General features: G+C 67.7%; 4 protein-coding genes across 4 annotated transcripts; 2 read left to right on the forward strand and 2 right to left on the reverse strand.

Moving 5' to 3' along the window:
• Window positions 1–144: 144 nt before the first annotated feature.
• On the forward strand, window positions 145–654 carry CAM3 (calmodulin; the record flags this gene model as incomplete). Its single annotated transcript, XM_005785981.1, has 1 exon — window positions 145–654. One exon carries the CDS (start codon window positions 145–147, stop codon window positions 652–654), a length of 510 nt encoding a protein of 169 aa, XP_005786038.1.
• Window positions 655–1,543: 889 nt separating this feature from the next.
• On the reverse strand, window positions 1,544–2,742 carry EMIHUDRAFT_229569 (hypothetical protein; the record flags this gene model as incomplete). Its single annotated transcript, XM_005785982.1, has 2 exons — window positions 1,544–1,587; window positions 1,677–2,742. The coding sequence occupies 2 exons, from the start codon at window positions 2,740–2,742 to the stop codon at window positions 1,544–1,546; spliced, it is 1,110 nt and encodes a 369-aa protein (XP_005786039.1).
• A 3,300-nt stretch (window positions 2,743–6,042) lies between these two features.
• On the forward strand, window positions 6,043–8,432 carry EMIHUDRAFT_111744 (hypothetical protein; the record flags this gene model as incomplete). Its single annotated transcript, XM_005785983.1, has 2 exons — window positions 6,043–6,717; window positions 7,632–8,432. The coding sequence occupies 2 exons, from the start codon at window positions 6,043–6,045 to the stop codon at window positions 8,430–8,432; spliced, it is 1,476 nt and encodes a 491-aa protein (XP_005786040.1).
• A 90-nt stretch (window positions 8,433–8,522) lies between these two features.
• On the reverse strand, window positions 8,523–9,504 carry EMIHUDRAFT_441549 (hypothetical protein). Its single transcript, XM_005785984.1, has 3 exons — window positions 9,143–9,504; window positions 9,007–9,072; window positions 8,523–8,930 (listed from the first exon to the last, which is right to left on the reverse strand). Exons 1-3 carry the CDS (start codon window positions 9,299–9,301, stop codon window positions 8,745–8,747), a joined length of 411 nt encoding a protein of 136 aa, XP_005786041.1. The 5' UTR covers window positions 9,302–9,504; the 3' UTR covers window positions 8,523–8,744.
• Window positions 9,505–24,111: the final 14,607 nt, after the last annotated feature.

A 24,111-nucleotide genomic window follows, 5' to 3' on the forward strand; every position in this document is an offset into this window, starting at 1 on the left:
CCGCAGCAGGCACACTCCTTCCTCTCGAAGCCCGATGTCACCGTGACGAACGATAGCGACAAGGAGGCTCAGCTGCCAAAGATTAAGACGCTCAACAAGATAGTGCAGGGTGCATTTGGCCCGCCAACGACCACACGAGCAATCATGGGCGACGAGCAGCTGACCGAGGAGCAGATCGCCGAGTTCATTGAGGCCTTCTCGCTGTTCGACAAGGACGGCGACGGCACCATCACCACCAAGGAGCTGGGCACCGTGATGCGCTCGCTCGGCCAGAACCCGACCAAGGCGGAGCTGCAGGACATGATCAACGAGGTGGACACCGAGGGCAACGGCACCATCGACTTCCCCGACTTTTGCACGCTCATGGCGCGCAAGATGAAGGACACCGACTCGGAGGAGGAGCTCAAGGAGGCGTTCCGCGTGTTCGATAAGGACGGCAGCGGCTTCATCTCCGCCGCTGAGCTGCGCCACATCATGACCAACCTCGCGGGCGCCGAGAAGCTGACCAACGAGCAGGTGGACGAGATGCTGCGCGAGGCCGCCATCGACGGCGACGGCCAGATGAACTACGAGGAGTTTGTCAAGGTCATGATGGGGGAGGGGATGATGGCGCCGACCGCCAGGCCGCGAGATGATGTGTGCGTGGTCATGTAGTGGGCGACGGAAGCCTGGAGACAACCCCTCGCCCTTGGCCTCAGACGGTTGGTCGCACGAGATCAAGCCAGACTGGAGCAAACCCAAGGGGAAAAGAGAGAAAAAGAAAAAAGAGCAAGGTCGCGACGATTTCTTGTTGACCGCCCCCCCACCGGCCCACGGCTTGCACGCGCCTCGACGCGACGCTGCCGGCGAAGCAGCTGCTGTGCTGGGCATGAGCTCGCCGCGTTTTATCCTCTACCTGCTGCTGTCTATTGCGCGCGCCTCCGCCGCCAAATCCGCTCCTCCGTCCTCGCGGAGCGACCGCAGCGTCGCGGCGCGGCACCTCTTGAGCGGGGCGGCGGCTGGCGCCATCTCGAACACCGTCGTGGCGCCGCGGCGCCGCTCGACATATCCTGAGGCTCAACCTGATTGTCTCGCAGGACAAGCGCGGAGCGCTGCGCATGGCACGCGACATTTACGCTCGCGGCGGCCTCCGCGCCTTTTGGCACGGCAATGCGGCCGACGTGATCCGGACGGTTCCTGCGAGCGCGGTGCGCTTGATACGACACCACACCCACGCGATGGGACAGCGAAGGGAGGAGCACAAACTCAAACACACGTACTCGAGTGGGAGGTAAAGATGTGCGTCACGCCGGCTTCCCCGCGGGAGAGCCCCGCCCTTGCGAGGCAGGAAGGTGACGACTACCCCATACGCCCTGCCGCTGCTACCCTCGCCGCCGCCCTCGCCGCCGCTGCCCTCGTCTCCACCCTCGCCGCCGCCACCCTCGCCGCCGCCCTCGCCGCCGCCACCCTCGCGAACCGCCCAGCACCCCTTCCCCTGTGGAGGCGCTGACGCTGCCATGCTGATCGGAGGCGCTGACGCTGCCATGCTGATCGTTGCGAGCCATCATCGGACAGTGGCTGCCCGATGCTGGCTCGCGCCCGAGACGCCTGCCGCGCTGCCAGGAATGGGTGGAGCTTGCCCGGCAGGAGCCCCTTGGCGTTAGTGGCGAGCGGGAAAGGAAGTAGTACCAGTCTACGGAGCAGCGAGCCGAGGGTATCGTTCCTGAGGTCCATTTCCCGTGGGCTGTTGAGCACGTTGTAGTCTTGGGAGGTGGACGGGCGACACTGCCGGCCGCGAGCGTTGAGCTGCTGCGCCTTGTGGTGACCGGTGCCCACGGCTCGCGCGAGCACTGAGTAGGAATCGGTGAAGAAACCGCAGTTGGTGGATTCGAGCAGCCCCGCCGCCTGCGGCCACGAGGGCATGAAGAGGAGGTTTGACTCGTGAGCACCGACAACCGAGATGACCAGCCAAGCGTCCCGCCAAAGCTCGAGCTGTGGGCGAGCTGCGTAGCAAGCCCCGCCCCCAGGCAGGTTCGTCCGGCCAAGAGCCTCCGCATCGCCGGCGTCGACAAAGCCCACTCCAGCGCCTGTAGCGATGGCGCGTAGCTCCCTCACGGCCTCTGGCCGGTTGGTCCACCGTGACTGGGTGCGGCGCGTCAGCAGGACCACGCGCCTCCGCGGCCGCGGCAGCACGACAGCAGGTGGGGAGGACCCAGCCAGGCGGTAGGCCGCGGCGAGGAAGGGAGCCGCCAGGAGGTTCGGCCCGGCTTGCTGCATTCGGCCTGTGAGCAACATCTCTCTGTTCCACCGACCCAGCCGGTCCTTGAAGGAGCTGCCGCCCTTCGGTTGAAAGGAGAGCAGCCCGTCGAAGCAGTGAATCAGACGCGGCGTGCAGAGAGCCAGCGGTGGCCGCGGCGGCGCCGCAATGCCAAGGGCGTTGGCGATCGAGAGGGAGGCAGATTGCGCCAACAGAGCAAACATCTCGCTGTGAGCGCCGCGGGCCATGTAGGCAGGAGTGCCTGATGACTCTGCGCCCGAGCAGCGGACGACGCTGGTTGAAGCGGGGATCGTAGGCAGCAGCGTGCGGCCGAGCGCGCTCAGATTCGCGCGGCCGCGGCTGGCGGCGGTGGCGGCGCGGAGGCGTGCGCGCAGCTCCAAGCTGTTGGACTGCACAACGAGCGAGGAGTACAGCATCGCGCTCGACCAGTGGAGCAGGTTTGACCAATCGAACGCGTGCGTGTCGCCGTGCTTGGAGACAAGCATGACGCTCACGCCCGCGTGGTGCTCTACCCTTCTGCCTGACCGCAGTGCATAGGTGCGGGGGACCATCCTTGCCGTGAACTGGTCAGGCCCATCGCATTCCGGTGGGTGGGCGAGGCACACGTCGGTGGCAAAGGTGACGGGCGGAGCACGCCCGGTGGAGCGGCGGCTCTGGGCGTACACTAGGACCGCAAGCATGTCCAATCAGCTCAATCAAAGACGGCGGGCTCTAGCCAGGAGCTGCCGCAAAAAAGCTTCCCGTCGGTTTATTTTTTCTTTTTGAGAGCGCCTTCGTTGTTAATAGTACAAACCCAATGGTCCTCTGCGAGCGGTCCCTCGTTGCAGTCGCGCACACGCACACGCCACGCCGCACCGCGCGCCCGCCCACCGCCCCCCCCAGGCGGGAAAGAGATGGGGAGATGGGACAGCGAAGGAGGAGCACGAGCACGTATGGGAGGGTTCAGTAATGCGTCACGCTGCCCGGCGTTTCTCACTTTCCGGGACAGCCCCGCCCTTTCGAGGCGGGAAAGTGACGGCTACCCCGTACGCGCCTGCCGCTCTACTCGTCGCCGACCGCCCATTCTCCCCTCCTCGTTCCCCCCTCGAACGCTCCGGACCCCGACAAGCCGCCCGACGTTGGGCCTCTGCCCCGCACGCTCCCGCCCCTCTGCCCCTCACACAGAGCCTCAGACCTTGTGCAGGCCACCCCTCGGTGGAGGCACCGGTCCGGACCGATGGCGCTCGGTGTGGAGCAAGCAAGACCCCCCCCCCCCCCCCATCGGCGCGCGCTCGCCATTCCAACGGGCGCCAGGAGCACCAAGAGGACTCCTCATGGCTGCCTCCAAGTGGGCTTCGACCGGCCTCGGCTGGGGGGGCGGGTTGTCCCGGTTGCGGACGCCTTCTGCAGCCCCCTGGGATGGGGACAGCACCCCAAAACTGCCCCCCGGCGGCATACAGCACTGCCAGCCAGCCTCTTCCTCCTCCTCAAGGGCTGTACTATAGGCCATATTGCGCCGCCTCCTACTGGCAGCCGGGCGGGCGCGCGCCGCGGGCGCCTCGGCGCGCGCACGGCTCGCAAAGTAAGGCTGCCGGGCGGCAGTACTCGCCTCGCAAGGCGCGCACCGGCTGATCTGGCTGCTGCGCCGGCGGCCGCTGCGCTGGCCGCTGCTGCGCCGGCTGGCGGGCGGTACGGCCGCCGGCGGCCGCTGCACCCGCGCCTTCCCTCGCGGGCGCCGTCGCGCCGCGCGCGCCCAACTTTGCTGGCACACGGCACGCGTCGTCACTCAGCCGGAGAATAGGCGGTGCAGCGCGCGAAGCGCGCGCGATCTCGTACTTTTAAGGCTGGATCCGGCCATTCCAAGGGTATACCTTTGAGAATCCCCAGCGTCCCACCCTCCTAGTCACACTCTCAATTTCTCGACTGGCCAACACGAAGTGCTGCGATCGGGGGTGGCCCATTTCTTTTTTCCTTTCTTTTTTTGGGCCCTGTGGGCACCCTAATCCTGTCGAGTTCGATCTTTTTCGGTCTCCAGTGTCCGGTCCGCTCCGGTCTTGGTTGTGTCCTGTGTTGTCTCCGGTCGGGTCCGATCCCGATTCGCGGGGTGGGTTGGATATCGCCCACCTGTTCCCCGTTCCCCGTTCGCTGCCTCTTTGGGCTCTTCTCACACCGAGCGACGAAATCAGTAACCAGCCTCCGGCGGGGCCCCCCGCTACCATCCAAACCCGAGTACAAAGCGCGCCTCCTGCGCGCCTCTCCGAGGCGCTGCGCAGATGGTCTACGAATCAGCGCGGGCGGACGGACTCGGACGGGGCGGAGCAGCGACCGCCTGGGCGGCCGCTGCTCTGTCTGCCTGAGCGCGCCGTCTGTGCGCAGCTCGAGCGCCGTCAGGTGCAGGGAAGCGTGGCAGCGCGGGGAAACGCGGCGGCGGTGGCGAGCAGGCGAGCGGCCCGCGCGCGGCGAGGCGGACAGGTGATCGGCAGGCGGGTGATGGGCCGCAGAGTGACCGCGCCCAGCGATCGGAGGCGAGCCGATCGTCGCTCGGCCGCTGCTGACCTCGAAGGCGTGCGGAGCGCGACTGTCGGTGTCGGGGGGCGGCCGTCATGTGGCGAGGAGGGAGGACGACAAGTGCGCGTCGTACGGGTCGCTCTTCATCGGCCAGTCGAGCGGCACTCAAGTCGAGACCGAAGGAAAGCATGACGGGTTTGAGCCAGGCACTCCGAACGCCCGTGAAATCTGCTTTGCCGCCAAAGCTTGTGACGAGGTTTGCCACGAAAAGCATCCCCGGTGGAAATGGGGCTACTGGGGCGGCCAATTCACACCTCGCGGGACTACTTGTGGCCCCCCGCTACGTCGCACGAGTGCACAACCGGGTAGCGGGGGGCTAAAACTGAGATTTGTGGCTGAAATCTCGACGAAGGTTTGGGAGATCTCAAGCCGGCGGGACTAGAGACTGAGATCTGCCGTGAAATCTTCAGGTCTCGCTCCTCTCAATCTCTAAGAGAAGAGATTTCGATGACTGTAGTGTGGAGACGCCGTGTGTGCCGCGGGGCTCCTGCCCGTGTCCGGGTGTGGAGATGCGAGGGTCGCCCCCCCTTGCCCCACCACTTTGTGTGTGTGGGCGGGGCCCGATCCAAGGAGCACCCCGTCGGCCCGGGAGGGCGGTGAATTTCGGCGCGGGCGGAAGGCTGCCTGCAGACGCTCAGCCCCCGGCTGAGCTGCCGAATCCTCCCGGCTAATCCCCTGACCTGCCGCCTGAAACGGGACAACATTACACCACCTCACACTCACTCCCCCCTCATACCTCGGCACCCCCTTGCACGGAATCTGAGCGTGAGGGAATCTGAGTGTGAGGGAATCTGAGCGTGAGGGAACCTGGGCAGTGCCGCGTAGTGCGGCGTGCGCGGACGTGCGCGGGCGTGCGCGGGCGTGCGCGGGGCGTGCGCGCACGTGCGCGCACGTGCGCGGGCGTGCGCGGGGCGTGCGCGCACGTGCGCGCACGTGCGCACACTTGCGCTGGCTTACTGTCACGTGCGCGGCGTGCGCGGGCGTGCGCGCGCGTGCGCGGCGTGCGCGGGCAGGGCGCAGGCAAGTGCCTGAGGGTATGGGGGTGGGCGCCACCCTGGGGCTTCCCATAGCATCGTCGGCTCAGTGATGGGATCCAGGCATTTTCAACCGCAACCCACTCGTTGATCACGTGCCCCGCCCTCGCGCCCTCGCGCCAGCCGCCCGCGTGTGAGTACGGAGGGGGCCATTGCAGAGCGCGTGCGCTTCCCACCGAGCCAGCCAGTACTAGCCGCGTTGGCATGGAGCATTCGTGGGAGACGGCAGCCTCGCTCGCCTCGCTAGGAGGCGAGAGCGAGGAAGAGGAGGAGGCGTTCCGCCCTCCCGTCTCCGCGGCGGCGGGCGGCGACGACGGACTGGACGAGCCCGTCCTCCTCGTTGACCTCGCTGCGGTCGCCGCGTCGGCGGGCGGCGCCGTCACAGACATGCAGCAGGCGCGGACGATGGTGTTGGAGGCGCTGGGCGGCGAGGACGAGTTCCTCGCCCGCTCCGAGAACCTCTTCGCCTCGGGCCACTGCCGCCACGCCGAGCGTCGCAGCTGCGGCGCCGAGCGCGAGGCGATGGAGGCGGAGCGCGGTGGCGGCGCGGTCGTGTCGGTGATCTTCTACCCTCCGATCTGCGGCGGCGTGCCGCTGCGCGAGCTGTGGCGCGCGGTGCGCGAGCCGTCCGAGTGGGAGGTCGTCGATGAGCTCAAGCTGCGGGCGGCAAGGTGCCACAAGTCCCTCAAGTGGAAGCTGGAGGTGGCGCGTGAGGCTGAGGCGCTCGCCGGCGCATCCGTCCGCGAGGGCGGCGGCCGCCCCGTCAACGGAAACGGCGGCGGCGGGGGCGTCAGGAGTGACGGCAGCGCCTTCGGTCTTGATTGGGCGAACGGGTGCGGCGCCGCGCGACTGCCTGGAGGCAGCTGCGAGGAGGAGGAGGTGTCTGCGCTCGACTTGCTCCTCGGCCTCATCTTCCAGGGCATCTCGCTGGCGGAGCTTGCAGAGGCGACCCAGCTAGCTGAGACTCGACGCCGTTGACGATCGCCGAGATCGACCAGACCGGCAAATCTCGGGTAATCTCGGAGAATCGCGGGTAATCAGGCGACCGAGCAGCGCGCAGTCCTGAGGCGGATGTGGCGCTCGACCTTTGGCTGCCTGCCGCGGGCGAGTGCGGTGGCCCTCAAGCACGCACCGAGCAGGCCCGCCACCGGCGGAGCCTTTCCCGGACCTTTCCCGGACCTTTCCCGGACCTTTCCGGTACCTTTCCCTGTAGGCCCGCCACCGGCGCGCCAGCCTCCGCCCTCCGCCCCGCGCCTCCCACGCCGCCGGCCGCCTTCCGTGGCCGGCTGCCCGTGCCCGGGCCGCCGCCGCCGGCGAGAGGCGTGGCCGGGCGGGGCGACGCCAGGACGGGCGGCGCGGGCTGGACGCGGCTGCGCTGAGGACGGGGCGTCGGGTAATTTGTGTGGCTTTTGGCACTGAAACGGAGACGGAGTTGGTTCAAGAGTTGTGCGTTCGTCGCTGCCCGCGCCATGCTGCCGTCCACACGGCATCACTAATATGTATATATAAGTAGAGGAACGAGTCGAGAGGACAGGGAGGGACGTGTCCAGGGGGGGGACAGGGGGGGCAGCTCAGTGTCGGATTGCATCACACCATAATGGCGGATGGGCGGCCTCGGATCACGGTCACGTCGGCGAGGACAGCGACGGCGTCGTTGGTGGCGCGCAGGGGCGAGGGCGCGTCGACACCGACGGGCGCCGCATCAGGGACCCCTCGCTGGCGAGCGGCTGGCGCGGGAGGTCACGGAACGACGGGTCGAACGACGGGTCGAGCTCCCCCCTCCGCCGGTCGAGGCCGCGGTCGAGACGGTGAGCGCGGCCGAGGTCCTCGCGGGCGTGGCGGAGTATGGCCCGAACTACTCGCTGCCGCAGCCCGCGGAGTCTAAGACGGCGCGGCGGAAGCGGCTGCGCCTGGACGCGGCGGCGAGGATCGCCGGGCACGCCGTCGTCAAGGCAGGCACTCACGTGGAGATCCTGGGCGAGCACAGGTGGTGGCCGGGCACCATCACGGGGCGAGAGGAGGGTTCGGACGGCCGGCTCGTGCACGCGGTCGAGTACGATGGCTACCCCGACCAGGATTTCCGGCTCAACCTAGAGGAAGTGTCGTGGAGGCGGGCGACGCTCGGCGCCGGCGGCGCGGCCCCCACCAGCGGCGAGGTCAGCGACGGCGAGGGCAGCGACGAGGCTGCGGACGCGCTGCCGGCCAGCGCGACCGACATCGGCGGCGCGGTCGCCACCGGCGACGAGGGGAGCGGCGTCGAGGGGGACGGCGGCGAGGCTGGGGACGCGCCGCTGACCTGCGAGCCCGCTCCGACACAGCCAAGGGAGCGGCACAGCGCGAGGGCTGGCGACGAGAGCCCGGCGGCAGCCGGGATGGCCAGCGGCGACGCCGGCGCCACATACGCAGCACCCGGCGGGTATGCTGGCCGGGAGGAGGCGGCCGGCGAGGCGAGCTCCGCCCCTGCGGCCCTCAACTGGCCGGGGCGGAGGAGGCCGCGGCGCAGCGCGGCCATGGAGCTGCTTCGCGCTGCTCGGCGAAACGAGGACGAGCAGCGCGAGGCGATGAGTCGAAGGCCAGCCGCTGGCTCGCTGTGAGGGGTTTTGACTATTACCGCGGCCCTGACGCTATCCCATAGAGGGAGGGTGCCCATACTATTCATTGAACTCCCTGCCGTTTAGCGTTTTCTATACATTTTGTTGTAAAGTTCTATACATTTAGCTGCGCAAATACAGATCCCGACTGTTCACAGTGGGGATGAGAGAGAGTCGTCTCTATTAGCTCGTCGTTACGAGGAAGCCTCAGCATGTTACATAAAACGCCCTATGCCAACGCAGCGCACTCCTGGAAGTGGTTAGCGCGATCCAACCCTTGCCGCTTGAGCCGAACTGCAAAGTTGCTCGTCACCTCTACACCTGCTCCACCTCTGGCAGCTGCTCCAGCTGCGAATCCTCCTCGGTAACGACTGGGTCGGACGTCGTCGAGCCGCGAGGCACGGTAGTGAAGCGCCCGATATTCGAAAGCGAGTCGCGGATGCTCGAGCGAGCGCTCACCGGGGTTGCGCCCAGAGCCTTGGCCAGCAGCACGAGCGACACCTGTGAGACCGGGGGTGCAAGATCAGTCGCTTCAGGAGGCGGGGGCTGTGGCAAAGGTGCCGCCGGGGGAGCGCACCTCATGGTGCAGGCCAGGGAAGCAGGCAATGGCGAGGGCGTCGTAGAGCCCGGCGTTGATGAGCTCCTGCGGCGGCGGGGAAGGGGGGCATGGAGCGGGCGGGACATAAAAGATCGACCGCTGATCGGCAGCGTTCCTGCGGCGTGGTCTCAAAAAACTTGGCGAACTCACAGCCGCCGCGGTCGAGGTCGTTCTCGTGCGCCATGACGATCTTCAGCCTGTCCTGGCGCGCCTGCTTGACCTGCTCGGCCAGCCGCTCGTCGGACCAGGTGTCGGCGTTCAGATAGAGAAGCATGTGCGTGGCGTCGCCCGCCTCCTCGGCGGTGGAGACGGTGAGACCGGAGAAATTGGTGGCGAGCTCGCTGGCCAGCTCGTCTGCGCCCTCATCGAACGGCGAGGCCCAGAGCACGACGGACTTGGAGAAGGAGATCGGCTGGCCCTGGACCTCGCCCGGGATGAAGAGCGGGAGGGAGGTCAGGTTCAGGTAGTGTGGCGAGCAGAGGAGGAGCGCCTGAGGGTAGGTGCGAGGGGGCGGCGGTCAAGGTGGAGGCGACGGCAGAACAGCTGCAGGGAGTTGTCCGTGGCGGCACCTCGGAGATGATCTTAAGCGAGACACGCTGATACTCGTCGATGCGGTGCCACGTCGTCTGCGCCCACCCACTGTCAAAGATCTCCGGCTGGAGGACCTCCGGGCACTGTGCTCGCAACTCCTGCAGTCGTGCAGCGACGGTGTGCGTGAGTGAGTGCTGGCGTGCGGCGGCGGCGGCGACACCGCCCCTCAGAGCCGTGTGTGGCGAGAGCAATCCCCGCAGGGTCAGAGCTGGGGGTGGGCGGGGAGCGCCTGCAGCGTCCCGCCGCCCTTGGCCGGGTCCGCCTCTTGCACGAGGACGAGCGGCTTGCTCTTCTCGAGCGACGTCCGAATCTCGCGCAGGCAGTTCTGCAGGCAAGGAGCGCACGAGTAGTCGTGGGCGACACAGCGAGGCACTCTCGGAAAGGGAGGGGGGCTGGGGGAGTGCCTTCGAGCGGAAGTAGCCCCTCGACAGGAAGAAGAGCATGACCTGCGTGCGGTCAACGTAATCCTCCAGCGACCCGATGTCCTTCAAATCGTCCACATCGAGGAAGATCTTGATGCCGGGGATCAAGAGCTTAAGCTCATTCTTGATGACCGCGACGGCGTCTTGGCCGGTGGACCTATTCGGGGAGTGGCGGGTCGTTCTGGCGGGTTCTCCTACGCCGCGTCTCCCTCTGACCACAGGACTGACCAGATGTGCGAGAGGAAGAGGTGCCACGTGAGGCCGTCCACCAGAGCCAGCTCGGGGGGCTGCTTGGTTAAGACGAGGCGAATCGTGGGGACCTTGGCAAGGCGGCGGATGGCGATGATGGTACCCACGAGGAAGATCAGGAGCGCAGCCGCAGCAAGGACGAGCATCCAGTTCACCAGTCCATTCTCAGACCTGAAGCCGAGGACGGCGGAGGCCGACTGCCCCGGCTCGTCCCCGGGGAATCGCAACTCGATGTTGAGGAAGATGGTGGTCCAGCTGGCACCGAGGAAGAGGAGGAGGAGGACGAGGCTGGTGGCCTGCAGTGCGAGCCGCGTCCGTTGGGCTCAGAGTGACTGCAGTGGGAAGGGCGTGTGTGGGGTGGGGTGATGGACTGGCCACGGCGATCCAAGCGTGTGCTGAGAGCTGCAGCACAAGCAAGCGCAAAGGGCGTGTGGGATTGGGCGAAGGGCGCACCACGGCGAGGATGTTGTCCTCGAACCGCTTGTAGGGCTGGACCAGGGCGATCGCGACGGCGTAGCACGAACACACGAGCACCGCCACGACGAGACGAACAAAGGAGTCCTCCTCCTCGGCAACCAGCAGCACGAAGCCCGTCAGAAAGAGCTTGCGGGCCAGATCGGCCGCCTCCCACCAGTACCAGTTCCTTTTGTACTCCCGGTGAAGGAAGGCGGTGGCCTTCGTCAGCGCGTTCGGCGACTTGGCCTGCAGCGGCTTGTAGCATGCGAGAAGAAGGGCCGAGTAGAGGACTAGCGAGCCGACCGGCCAGATGACGACGAAGCCGATGGCGAGCCTCGTGATGGAGTCGTGCTCGTCGGTGCCGCACTCGACGCTCGCGTCCTGCCGCATGTACTCGACCAGAGCGAGCGTCTCGCCCGGCGCAGAGGTGGTGTAGCCCTGCGCACGCACATCGACACAGCTAAGTTTTTGGGGGGAGAGGGGCGGGGGGGGGGGGCTTGTTTGTTTGTGGCTAGCACCTGGCACGACCACGCGCGCAAGATCGTGGCGCTCACAGACGGCACGAAGAGAAAGATGAGCACGAGACCCGCCGGCGTGAGGTCGAGGAGGCCGAGCGCCACCTCTGCAGGCCATGAAAAGACCGCCGCATCGTCAGTTTCGGCTAGCGCCGTCGGTGGCTCCGCAGCCCCTCGCCGAGCACGCCGCCAGCGAGCACAGAGCCGCAAGACAATGCCAGCAAAGAGGAGCAGGGCGATGACGCCGATGGGAGAGATCGCGACGGCGACGAGCCGGGACTTGTGCGGCAGGCACTGCACCGGCAGCACGATGCCCGACCAGTCGATGAAGACGGCTTCGGCCAGCGCCTCCGTCCAGCCCGTGTACCGTTCCGGCAGCCGCGCCGAGTAGGTGGTGGAGAGGACGAGGCAGACCTGGTAGAAGCCAAACAAGATCTTGAACTTGGGGATGAGGCCGATTTTGTAAATCGCGTCGCCGGTGCGGTCGGCGATGCGCAAGGGAAGTCCGATGAAGCGCTCCTTCCTCCACTCGGTTTGCCCGCGCTGAACTGAGTACGCCAACGCCACGAGGCCAAACGCGACGCAGAGGCCGAGGGCGGTGCCCGCCATGCGCCCCGCCGCCGTGCCGACAGCGACGCACTCGTTGCAGGCGGCGCCGTCGGCGTCCAGGTAGTGGTTCGGCTCGCGGCAGAGCTGGCACTCGGGGCCGGCGAAGGCGTCTGCGCAGTAGTCCAAGCCGGCCTCCTGCACCCTCCGACCGCTAGCCTCTCCCGGATCAACATTGCCGACACACCGCGCCTGGCCCGCCTGGCCATCCCCTCCAAAGGCGCGGCACTCTGTGAGCTCGGCGCTGGAGAAGCTGGCGCGCCAGAAGCCGAGCGGGACGCCGAGGGTCTCGAGGGTCGTGCCGACCGGGCACGCGGCGTCCGGCGGGCACGGGACGCAGTACTTGGTTGGGGATTTGAAGACGTCATCCGGATCGACGCTCGCCTTCAGGTAGAATCCCGCCTTGCAGACGGAGCAGGTGACGCTGCCAGTGCCGCTAGCAAGAGGGTAGGGGCAGGGGATGCACTCGCCCTGGCCCTCGTTGGCGGAGTAAGTGTCGGCAGCGCACTCGTCGCAGGAAGAGCTGCCGGCGCCGGAGGACGTGCCGCGAGGGCACCTCTCGCAGATGCTCTGTCCGGCGAGGGCGGTGAAGGTGCCTGGCGAGCACGGCGTCTGCTCGGTGGAGCCCGTCACCGCAAAAAAGCCAGCATCGGCCGGCGTGCAGTCGTCCGGCTCGTCGTTGTCGGCCGCGCGCGAGTAGCTGCCGCCCTCGCACGGCAGCGGCGCCGACGCGCCCTCGGCGCAGTAGCTGCCCTCCACGCACGGAAGGCAGCTCGTCGTGTTCGACTCGCCCTGGTACGTCCCGCCCGCACAGCTGGCGCACTTGGAGAGGCCGGCCGTGGCGGCGAAAGAGCCCGGCGAGCACTCGGAGGGCGGCGCCGCCCCGCCGCCGCACGACGAGCCGGCGGGGCAGGTGAGGCACTCGGGGTCGCCGCTCCGGTCGGTCAGCCTGGCGTACGTGCCAGGCGAGCACTGCGCGTCCAGCTCGCGCGACGACCCCACCGGGCAAAACTTGCCGGGAGCGCAGCGGACGCAGGCGGCCTGGCCGGCCTCGCTCTGGTAGTAGCCCTCGGCGCACAGCTCGCACTCACTCAGCCCGGGCTCGCCGCCAAATGTCCCAGCACGGCAGCTCGCGCACGTCTCGCTGCTGACTGCGCCGGTGATCGGGCTAGAGGTACCGGGGGGGCACTTCTGACAGGCATCTGGTGAGCTGCTGCCCGTCTTCTCGTTGTAGCTCCCCGCAAGGCAGGGCGTGAAGCCGCCGCCACAGTCGTCTGTGACTTCGCAGTATCCACCCGCTTCACACGTGTCGCATGCCGTCTGTCCGCGCTCCGCCTGGAACTCGCCAGCAGGGCACTGCACGCACGCAGCCTGGCCGGTGAGGTTCTGGTACTGCCCTGCGGCACAGTCGAGGGGCTGGACGGTGCCTGCATTCGGGCAGAAGCGTCCCGCGGGGCAGTCGGTGCAGCTGGTGGCGTTGAGCTGATCGGCGAACGTGCCGGGAGGACACTCGTCGCAGGGACGGTCCGTGCCGGCTGTGGACTGGCTCGTCCCCGGAGAGCAAGGGAGGCACGACTCGGCACTGGCTGCGCCAATCACGGGCATGTAGAAGCCCGGAGCACACGGGAGCGGTTCCGCTGTGCCCTTGGGACAAAAATGGCCTCGCTTACACGCACCATCGCAGGAGGAGTTGGTGAGGCCGCTCCTGTTCCCATAGTAGCCAGCAGGGCAGAGGTTGCACTCGGGAACGCTGAAGTCGCCCTTAAAGGCACCCTCGGTCGGCATCCAGCTGCCCAAGCGGCAGTCCCAGTCTATCGGCTTGTCGGTCTGTATCGTCTTGTCGTCGCCAGCGGTGTTGCCGGTGAAGGAGGCGGCGCTGATCGAGGAGGGCGTGTTTGAAAGGTACAGCACCGAGCCTGACCCGCTCGCTCTGTTGTCGATGAAGGCGACAACCGCGATGGAGAGGGCCACGGCTCTGTAGACGATGCCGCCCTCCGCGTAGACGACGCCGCCGGACTGCGGTTGCGAGGAGAGAGCGGGGTGCGTCAGCCGTGACCCTCTACATCTCTCGCCCCGCTGCCGTGCGGCGCTGCTGGAGGGAGGCTAGCTCTACGCGGCGCACCCAAGCAGAGCAGCCCGTCACGGCCGAGCCGATTATCGAGACCGCCCCCCCCCCCATCGAATCGCTGCTCGCCCAGTATACGATGCCGCCCTTCTGTGGTTGCGAGGAGAGAGCGGGGTGAGGCAACCGTGGCCCTCTCTATCTCTCGCCCCGCTACCGTGCGGCGCTGCTGGAGGCCGGCTAGCTCTACGCGGCGCACAGAGCCAGCAGAGCAGCTCGTCATGTTCGACCCGCTTATCGAGACCACACCGTTGTTATCCACCCTGACGACGCCGCCGTACTGCGGTTGCGAGGAGAGAGCACGGAGTGAGGCGCCGTGGCCCTCTCGATCTTTCGCCCCGCTGCCGTGCAGCGGTGCAGGGAGGCGGCTAGCTCTACGCGGCGCACATTGCCAGCCGAGCAGTCCCTCACATCGGAGTCGATTATCGAGACCACACCGCTGTTCTGATCCGCGTAGACGACGCCGCCGGACTGCGGTTGCGAGGAGAGCGGGGTGAGGCAGCCGTGGACCCTCTTCATCTCTCGCCCCACTGCCGTGAGGCGCTGCAGGGCGGCTAGCTCTACGCGGCGCACAGAGACAGCAGAGCAGTCTCTGACCGTCGAGTCGATGATCGAGACCGCACCGCTGCTAGACGCGTAGACGACGCCGCCGTTCTGCGGTTGCGAGGAGAGAGCGGGGTGAGGCAGCCGTGGCCCTCTCTATCTCTCGCCTCGCTGCCGTGCGGCGCTGCATGGGCGCGGCTAGCTCTACGCGGCGCACATAAGCCGAGCAATCTCTGACCGTCGACTCGATGATCTCGACGTCGCCTGCGCCGTCCGCGTACACAACGCCGCCGTAAATGCTCGTCCTCCCGTTGACGAGGGTCAGCCCCCGCAGGGTGAGGCTGCAGCCGCCCGACAGGTAAAAGAGCCTGGTCTGTTCCTGGCCGTCGAGCGTCGCGCCCTCGCCGCTGCTCGCGACGGTCACGTTGATGTCGGAGCCGCAGCTGATATGGCTGCCCAGCTTGAAGTCTGCCCTGGGCGGCAGGTAGATTGAGACGTCGGCTTGCGAAACAGCAGCCTCCGCGATCAGGGAGCGGAGCTTAGCCTCGCTCGACGCGGCGACAAAGTCCGGGGAGAGCGGCGGCAGAGGCGACAGAGGCGGCGGCGGCGGAGAGGGCGGCGGCGGAGGGGGCAGCGACGGCGGCGACGGCGGCGGCGACGGAGGCGCAAACTGCGAGAAGGAGACGTCGTCCAGCGCCATGTCCGAGCTCCAGCCCGGCCCCGTCTCACCGTTGAAGCGCACCTGAGTCGTCGAGGCGGGTAGGATGACCGCCGCGTCGAGCCAGCTATTGCCCTGGTTGCCATTCCTGCTCCAGAGCGTCGACCAGCCCGTCTCGTTGTTGTAGGTCTCGACGGAGAGGGTGCCCATGTCCGAGCTGTAAGAGTCGTACATGTGGTAGAAGAAGGAGAGGGTGGCGTCCTGCTGGAGCGAGAAGCGCGGGCTCTCGAGCCGGTGCAGCTTGTTGTACGTTCCAGTGGCCTCGGTGAAGATGTGGTAGCCCGAGCCAGTGGTGTGGTCGCCGCTCGGGCCTGTGCCTGGCGACGGCGTGCCGCCGCTCGTGCGCGTCCAAGTGTACCCGTCCGGCGCGGTGTCGTTCCAGACGCACATGTCACCCTCGAAATCGCAGCTCAGCTGCACCATGTCGGGTAGAAGAGGTGGTGACGGAGGCAGCGACGGCGGCGGCGGCGGCAGCGACGGCGGCGACGGAGAGGACGGAGGGAGGGGGGCGAGGATGAACGTCTCGCTGCCGTAGGATCCGGAGCCGAGCGTGAACGTATAGCCCGCACCCTCCCACTCGTCGCCGTTCCAGCCGTCGCCGTACGAGTCGTACATGTTGAGCGTGCACTCGCCGGGCGGCGCGGACAGGGTGCCGGAGTAGGGGGCCCCTCCACTGCCGATCAACGCGCCGCTGCACGTCAGGGTCCACGACACCTCGGACGGGTAGCTGCCGCCACCCACAGTGACCTGGAAGTCGCCCGAGCCGGACGTGCGGACCGATGGTGCACATGCCAGCGGGAGCAGCGCGGCGAGAATCAGCAGCCACGCGCCACGCCTCGCCCCCGTCCGGCACCGCACGAGGCGCCCCGAGCTGCTCCTCCGCACCGAGCTCAGCACGCCGCCGCACGCTCCGAGCAGCACGAACAAGGCGGCCCAAAACTGACAGCGCTGCTGGGTGCGGACAGGCGCGGAAGAGGAGGGTCCGCTCATGAAGGGAAAGTGGAACGGGGAGGGCAGGTCGATGGAGAGCTCGTCGGTGAGTGCGTGGTGAGGCTCCGCATGCCACGCAACGGGGGCGGCGCAGCGTGGCTGCCGGTCGGCGCACACACGTGAGACGGAGGAGATGTCGGACTGGACCGAGTTCGAATCGGAGATCTGAGCGGCACGGACCTCTGCAGGCCATGCCGGCTCCGCGAGAAGAGGGTCGATGGCCCGGCCAAGCTGGAGGAAGAGATCCTTGGTTGTGGCTGGAGAAGCGGTCGCCAATCTGTTCACCCGCCACTCGCCGCCGGCGTGCATGCTAGAGACGGGCGCGCCGAGGCCAGTCTCAACCAGCTTCTCGGGCGTGTTCCCAGCGTCGGCGGACCGCATCTCGGGCGACGTGCCGTTCACGGGCAGGACGGTTTCGCGAACGATGATCCCCGATCTGCTGCTGTAGACGGGACCGATAGAGTCGATCTCGGGCTCGCCCTTGCGCTCCATGGTGTTGCGCGAGGCCGGGGCGGTCTCCAAGTCGGCCCCGCCCTACACGCCAACAACAGGCACAATCCGGAACCGGATTACAAAGCTCGCACATAGAAACAGCCAGAGGGGCGCTCACCGGCTGCTTCTCGTAAAGGTCCTTGACGGACGCCGGCGGCTCGCCAATTAGGTGCAACGGCTCGCCCACCGCCTCTTTGATCGCTTCCATCAGTGCTTCCCACGAGCGCCCGTCCTCGTGCCCGCCCTGAACAGCGCGCGGGCTGTTAGTCGCGAGCTTGCGGATACTAGCACGCGCGAGCGAGCGCGCACCGGGTGGTTGGCGGGCGCGCTGTCCGACGACACGATGGCTGCAAACGAGCTGGTGTCGTTGCCGCCAACCTCGCAGAATCCGTTGGGCGATGCCGGCGTGAACGGCTTTGCGACGGTTGCGGGAGGCGATGTCGGCCACGGGGAGTCGTACCGCTGCGAGGAGAGAAGCGCGGAGGTGGCAGAGCACGAGGAGTGCGCAAACGCGGCTCCGAGGCAGATCAGCGCGAGGATGCCAAAGAGGCGGAGCAAGTTGTAGGACTTTGGCCACGGGAACCGGCCGGCGGCAGAGCCCTCGGGCGTGGTATTCGTGGTCGTCTCGACGTCGACCGTCGCGCCCTGAACAAGAGGGCGCGAGACTGGCCGTGTGAGAGCGGCGAGCGAGGGAGGAGGCCGCATACGCAGGCGGTGAGCACCGAGTCTGCGGTCGGCGGCGTGGAGCCGCCGGTCACCTTGCCGGTGCCACCGAGGATGCCCTCGTTGCCGTCCATTTTGAGCAGGGCCCCGAACCTGTTGTTGCCGCCGACCGGGGTGATGCTCTTGGTGCGGACGATCGGGGCGGACGCGCCCTTGCGCCCCTTCTTGCGGCGCGTGGCCCTGTCGGGGATGCCCTGCGCACGCGCAAGCGGTGGGTGCGTCAATAGTTGAGGCTCTGCGCGTACAACCGCAGCGTGCGAGGCGCTCACCGCCGGGGCGAGCTTCTCCGCTAGCGGAGACTCCTTGCGCTCAATCTTGCGGAGCGGGGAGGGGGTCTTCCACCCGTCGATGACCTGCGCGCGTGCCGTGCGGCAGACGAGAGGTCACAGGATCAATGTAAGTGCCCGCCTGTAGGACTCGCGTGTCCCCGCAATACCCGCGTGTGCTTCTGCTGGGAGGTGCTCACCGCCGGGGCGGCCGTCTCCTCTGGAAACTCCTTCCAGTCGGCGTCGCCCTACGCGTCGAACGCGGGATGGGGTCACAGAGTGGGTCGGCAGACGCCGGCGCGCACCAGGCGCTCGCCGCCGTGGCGGCGGGCTTCTTCTCCTCCGGAAATTCCTTGATCGACGGCAGCGGCGCGCCGCCGGCCTCCGCCGGCTTGAGGGCCGTGGCGGCCTCGGTGGCCGGCTTGAGCGCCGGGTTCTTGATGGCGCCGGTCTCGTCAACGCAGGCCTCCGCGCCAGACGTTGCCGCAGGGATGTCCTTCTTGAGGGCGCCCTTGACGGCGCCGGTGGGGGCCGTCGGTGGGCCGGTCGGGCGCGTAAACTTGGACCAGAAAACGGCGGGCGGGTGGGTGGCGAACATGGCCTTGGCCTTGTCCGAGTCGACCGCACCCGCGTCGGGCGCCTTTTCCGCGGCCGGGTCCTTCTTGAGGACGTCCTCCGTGCCAGACTTTGCCACGGGGGTGTCCTTGACGCCGCACGCCTGTGGGCGAGGGAAAGTACGCACAGGCTTTCAGAGACGGGAGAGGGATGATAACGATCCTGGCGAGCGCACGCGCACCTTCGCTCCGAGGAGCGAAGGCGACACCGACTCGGAGATGACTCCGACCTTCGCGAAGGACTTCATCGGCGAAGACTCGCCCGCGACGTTGCCGCCGCTCGCGTCAATGCCGTCCTTGAGCGGGCTGGGCTCGCTCTCGGGCGGGATGCCGACGGCCTTGGCGCCGGCCGGATCGTCGACGGTGAACGCCTCGGGCACGGCGTCGAGCGAAACGCCCGCAAAGTGGACGCCGGCGAGCGAGCCGGCGGGCTCGCCCTCGGACGGGACGTTGCCAGTGCCGGTGTTGGCGGTGCAGGTGCCGCCGGTGCCGGTGTCGATGCCATCCTTGAGCGAGACGGGCTCGGAGGGGATGCCGACGGCGTTACCTCCGTCAGAGTCGACGACGGCCGTGTTGTCCGCCAGAGACGCCTGTCAGCCACAGAACGCGAGAGGGTCGTCTTGCAGGGAAGGCGCAGCGTTGCGTGGGTTGCAGCGGTGCGCGTGTGCATACCCCCTCCCTCAGCCACTGCAAATTAACGCACACCTGCTTGTCAGCAAGCGGCGGCGGAGGAGAGAGCTTGAGCACGAGCTTGTCACCGGCGGCCGGCACGAGCTCGACTTTGAGCATGTTGATCGAATGAATTCCTGCAGAGAGTCAAGAAGCGGTTGAGGGTGGTGTCCCCGATGGGAGGTGCAGGCCAGCGCTCGAGTGGCCCTCGCGGCTGCGGACACAGAGTCTTGGCACTCTCTAGATGTAGCAGAGATGCGAGGCGGTGCGAGTACCCGCGTAAGAGAGGGAGGGCGGTCGGACGGGTTCGCGCGGGACAAGGGTGTGGAATGGGCAGCAGCGGACGCGTCTCGCGGCCTCCTCGATGGCAGCGGCTGTACCTGCGAGCGGGAGTAGGCAGGCGGTGCGAGGCCGAGGGGGGTGCAGCCGCTCGCGCCGCGAGCGAGGGCGCATCGCATGGTAGGGGTGGTGAGGGGGCGGCGGGTTCCGTGAGCAATAGGCGTCGCGGGGGTCTAGGTGTGAAGCTCGCGGCTGCATAGTCGGGCGCAATGCGGCGCGGCAAGCGCGAGCGGACGAGGAAAGTGCTGGCTTTGCCTGACGACTCGCTCTCTCCGCGTAGAGCGTTCACGCAGAGAGAGCGAAAGAATTTTACCGGAAAGATCTTCGAGTCACCGTTCACAGTTGTGCGGTGAATGGCGCGTAACGCCACAGCCCGAGCCCGAAGGGCGAAGGAGAATCCCACCCCTATCCAACAAAAGTATTCCGTAGCACGATCGAGGGGAGATCTTAGAGAGAGAGGTAGGTAGGTAGGTAGAAAGGTGAAGAACAGCCAGGCTCGGACTGGACACCAACGCGGAGAGAGAGAGATTTTAGCTCCCCCCTACCCGGTTGCACTCGTGCGACGTAGCGGGGGTTACCCACGACTACGTTTACGAAAACATAAGTAGTCCCGCGAGGTGTGAATTTGGCCGCCCAGTTAGCCCCCTTTTCCAGTCAGGGGTTTTTTCGTGGCAAACCTCGTCATCCTGCTGAACAAGCTCCTCTTGTAGCTCGATCGGTCACACCGCCATCGCCGTCGGGGAGAGGGGGGACGACACTGCTCTGGCAGCGTCCAAGGGACGTCGCCCGTGAGGGATGTCGCCCATTAGGGATAGGGACGTCGCCCTTGAGGGACGTCGCCCGTGAGGGACGTCGCCCGTGAGGGATCTTGCCCGTGAGGGATCTCGCCCGTGAGGGATGTCGCCCATTAGGGGTAGGGACGTCGCCCTTGAGGGACGTCGCCCGTGAGGGACAGTAGAATTGTACGACTAAACTTTGCTGGCTCACACACATAATGAACAAAACATGACTGACTGAATCTCGGCACTAAACATATCGAACAAAGACAGGCCGCACTAAGGCAGGAGCGCGAGCGGATTGTGCTTCGTAGCGCCGGAGCGCCCGCCCCAAATGGCACTGCGTGCGGTCGTCGAAATGCAGGTCGTTGGTGAATTCACGAGCCCTGTTCTGAGACCGCGAGCCCGGCGGTTCGAGAGGAGGCGGAGCGCCGCAAGCAGGCCATCACCGGCGCCCGCAACGTTCTCCGCGAGGGGTTGCGCAACGCACCGCTCCTTTAGACGCCTTCCCCTGCAACGCCCTCCGCTCGCTCTGTCACACACACACTCACCCTTTGTGCCTTTTCTTTGTTCATTAGTGTCAGTGCGCCTTAGTCCCTCGCTCGCGCCGTGCGGCCCTGGTGTGTCTTTGTTCAATATGTTTTAGTCCCGAGCTTCAGTCAGTCAGTAGAGTGTTTTGTTCATCATGTGTGTGTGAGCCCAACAAAAAGCACGTTTGGGTGATGGTTGCGAGGGGGGGGCGGCTCGCTGTCGCTCGCTCTTTCCAAAAGCAACAGTCGACCCTATCCAGAGCTCTCCGACACCTCGCAGCTCCCAAACGACATCGATCTCGGACCTGCCGCTTTGCAGGCGCCCTCAGGGTGCACCGACGCTCGCCTCCTCCTCTCCTCAGGTCCGAGATCGATGTCGTTTGGGAGCTGTGCCGCGCGCTCCTGTCGCCTCCGCGAGCGCCTCCTCGACCCGCCGCGGGGCCCGGGCAACGGCCTCGAGCCGCGCTGGCGATGCTCGGCCTGCCTTCTGGCACCCTATCGCACGCACTCCCGCCAGCCGCGCGCTCCCGCGCCGTCGTGCGAGCTTCTGGCATCATCCGTGCGAGATGCGGCGTCGCGTAGCGACGGCCACACGCGGATCAGCTCGGTCACCTCGAGCGCGCTCGCTGCCTGCGCGCCAGGCAGCGCTCCTCTCTCGTCGTCGCGGCGACGAGTCGGGACGACGCCGTCGCTCGAGGCGCGTGGCCGGCGGCGCTCCTCTAGGCGGCGCTCCCTCGAGGCGCCGGGCCGACGTGACTGGGGCAGCTGCGGCGCACGACGGTGCCCAATGGCCGCCTCCGCCGTCCCCGGCTCGGCCTGTGGATCAGGGCAGCGGTCTCTCAGCTGTGCCGTCTCTGAACAGACACACTCGAGGACACGCGCGCGCGACGCTCACAGCTGCGTGTGCCGGCAGCGGTGGTCAGTCTAAAATGTGTCTTGGTCAGTCTGACGGGCCAAAATATTTGAGGAAACACATTTTGCTGTCCTCACGCACTCACGGCCCGCGCATTGCGGCTCCGCCGAGACCTTGTTGGCAAAGTTTGATCGCACGCGCTCGTTCCCAGATCCCACTAAAATCATCACGGCCCCGTAACACCCCCTCCGCGCGCGGTCAAAGGCTTCCCAGGGCCGGTCTATGGCATGAACCGATAGACACAAGCAAAAACAACCGCACCTCTAAGCTTCTCGGGCACCCCGAGGCCCATACGGCGCCCCGGCGGGCCCCGGCGGAGGTCCGGCGCGGCGCTCCAAATCCGCACTCTTCGCGAGCTTCTACGGGAGTTCACGCGGCCTCTCCGCCTCGTGAGGCACACCCCACACCCACCACGAGTCCTGGGGCCGTGGGCGGACCTTTGGCCGCGGCGTCCGGAGCTTTGGTCGTCGAACATCGGCCGCCAACTAGGCCGTCGAGCGAACGTGTCCGGAAAGGCTCTCTGATGGGTCCGGCAGCGGTCCCATGGACCCAGAATCTCGCCCCGGCCGAGCATTCACGGCTCGGCCCCCGCCCCTGGTCACCCAGACGTGCCCTTGGACAGCCGTAGGGGCTCGGATGACGACGTTGGGAGAGAGGGGCGCCCGCGACGACGCCCTCCCCGACGACATCGCATCTGGCGCAGACTACTCGGGCGCGGCGGCGCGGAGGATCACATGGTTTGGAATCCCCCAAAACAATTAAATTCCGTCTCCGGAGAGGTTTCGGGATGTATGGTTCTTGCACTTGTGCAAGACGCCGCTCCGAACGACGGTGCCAACGAGAATCGTCAAAATCAGCCACCAGCACTCGGTGCGCTTTGCTCATGCTCCCGCGCCCCCCGCGCCCGAACCATGCACGGGCCCGGCTCGCCCGCTTGGGGATCCACCCGGGACACCCCCGCCGCCCACCTGCCGGCTGACCTGCCGTCGGTCAAAGCTTGGTCGCCCTCAACTAAGGGCGTAGACGCCCTTACCTCAACTGTCAGCAACAGAAATCCACCACTTTTGGGACTGCCCCCTTCAGCCTCGCCTACAGCCGACCTTCTGGTCGCACGCGGGTTCTTAAGGGTCGCACATGCCGGCCATGACGTCTTCCAACCGGCTGTTCGCAGGCGGTAGCCTCGCACGACCTCCACAACTCCGAGAATGACCCGCGCGAGAAAGTGCTCGCGGCGGCGCACTTTTTGGGCAGGCTGTGACTACTGCCCTGGCCACCCTGGCCTCCCTCGAGGGGTCGCCAGGACCCGCCGCGGCCCTGGCGTGGCCCACGGGGCGGCTTGATGCTCATCGACGCCTTCACCCTCGTCGGCCTGGCCGGAAAATACGCCAGCCGCTCGGGTGCCGCCCGCCTCCTAGAGGCCGAACCACCAGTGCTGTGAGTATTGACGCCCTCCCTGCACCTCAGGCGCGTCCCTCGCCCTCGCCGCCGCCGCCGCCGAGCCCACCGCCGCCCTCGCCGCCGGCGCCCTCGCCGCCGCCACCGTCGCCGCCACCGCCGAGCCCGCCGCCGCCGTCGCCCCCTCTGCCGGCGCCTTCTCCGCCCTCGCCACCCCCACTGTCGCTTTGCCCCCACCAAGCCCACCACCGCCGTAGCCGCCGCCGCCCAGTCCGCCTCCGCGTCACCGCTGCCTCCCTCGCCGCCGCCCCCAAGCCCGCCACGGCCGCTGCCGCCGAGCCCGCCGCCGCCATCGCAACCGCCTCCGAGCCCGCCGCCACCAAGCCCGCCGCCTCCCTCCCCCCCCGCAGCCCTCGCCGTCACCTCCGACATCTCCGTCTCCGCCGCCTCCGTCACCGCCACCACCCTCGCCGCCGCCACCATCGCCGCCGCCCAGCCCGCCACCCCTCTAGCCGCCACCGCCCTCACCGCCGCCTCCGAGCCCCCCACCGCCGCCGCCGTTGCCGCCGTCACCGCCGCCGCCGTCGCCGCCGTCGTCCTCACCGCCGCCAACCTCGCCGCCGCCGCCGCCGCCGCCGCCCTCACCGCCGCCACCGTCGCCGTCGCCGCTGCCGCCCGGCCCACTGCCGCCGTCGCCGCCTCCGCTGTCGCTGCCTCCGTCCTCCTCGCCGCAGCCCTCACCACCGCAGCCGCCGCCGCCGCCGCCCTCGCCGCCGCCGCCGCCGCCGAGGCCGCCGCCGCCGCCGCCGCATGCCGCCCCCGCCGCCGCCTCCCCAATCGCCGCCGCCGCCCTCGCCGCCGCCGCCCTCATCGCCGCCTCCGAGCTTACCGCCTCCCTTGTCGCCACCGCCGTCGCCGCCCCCACCGAGCTGGCCGCCGCTGACGCCGCCGTCGCCGTTGCCGCCGCCTCCAAGCCCCCCACCGCCCTCACCACCGCCGCCGTCGCCGCCGCCGCCACCGCTGTCGCCGCCGCCGTCCAGCCCGCCGCCGCTGTCACCGCCTCCCCCCTCGCCGCCGCCGTCCTTGCCGCCGCCGCCCTCGCCGCCGCCGTGTAGCCCGCCGCTTCCCTCGCCGCCTCCACCGTCGCCGCCCCCA

Source organism: Emiliania huxleyi, assembly GCF_000372725.1.
Source record: "Emiliania huxleyi CCMP1516 chromosome Unknown EMIHUscaffold_156, whole genome shotgun sequence".
NCBI classification, from domain to species: Eukaryota; Haptophyta; order Isochrysidales; family Noelaerhabdaceae; genus Emiliania; species Emiliania huxleyi.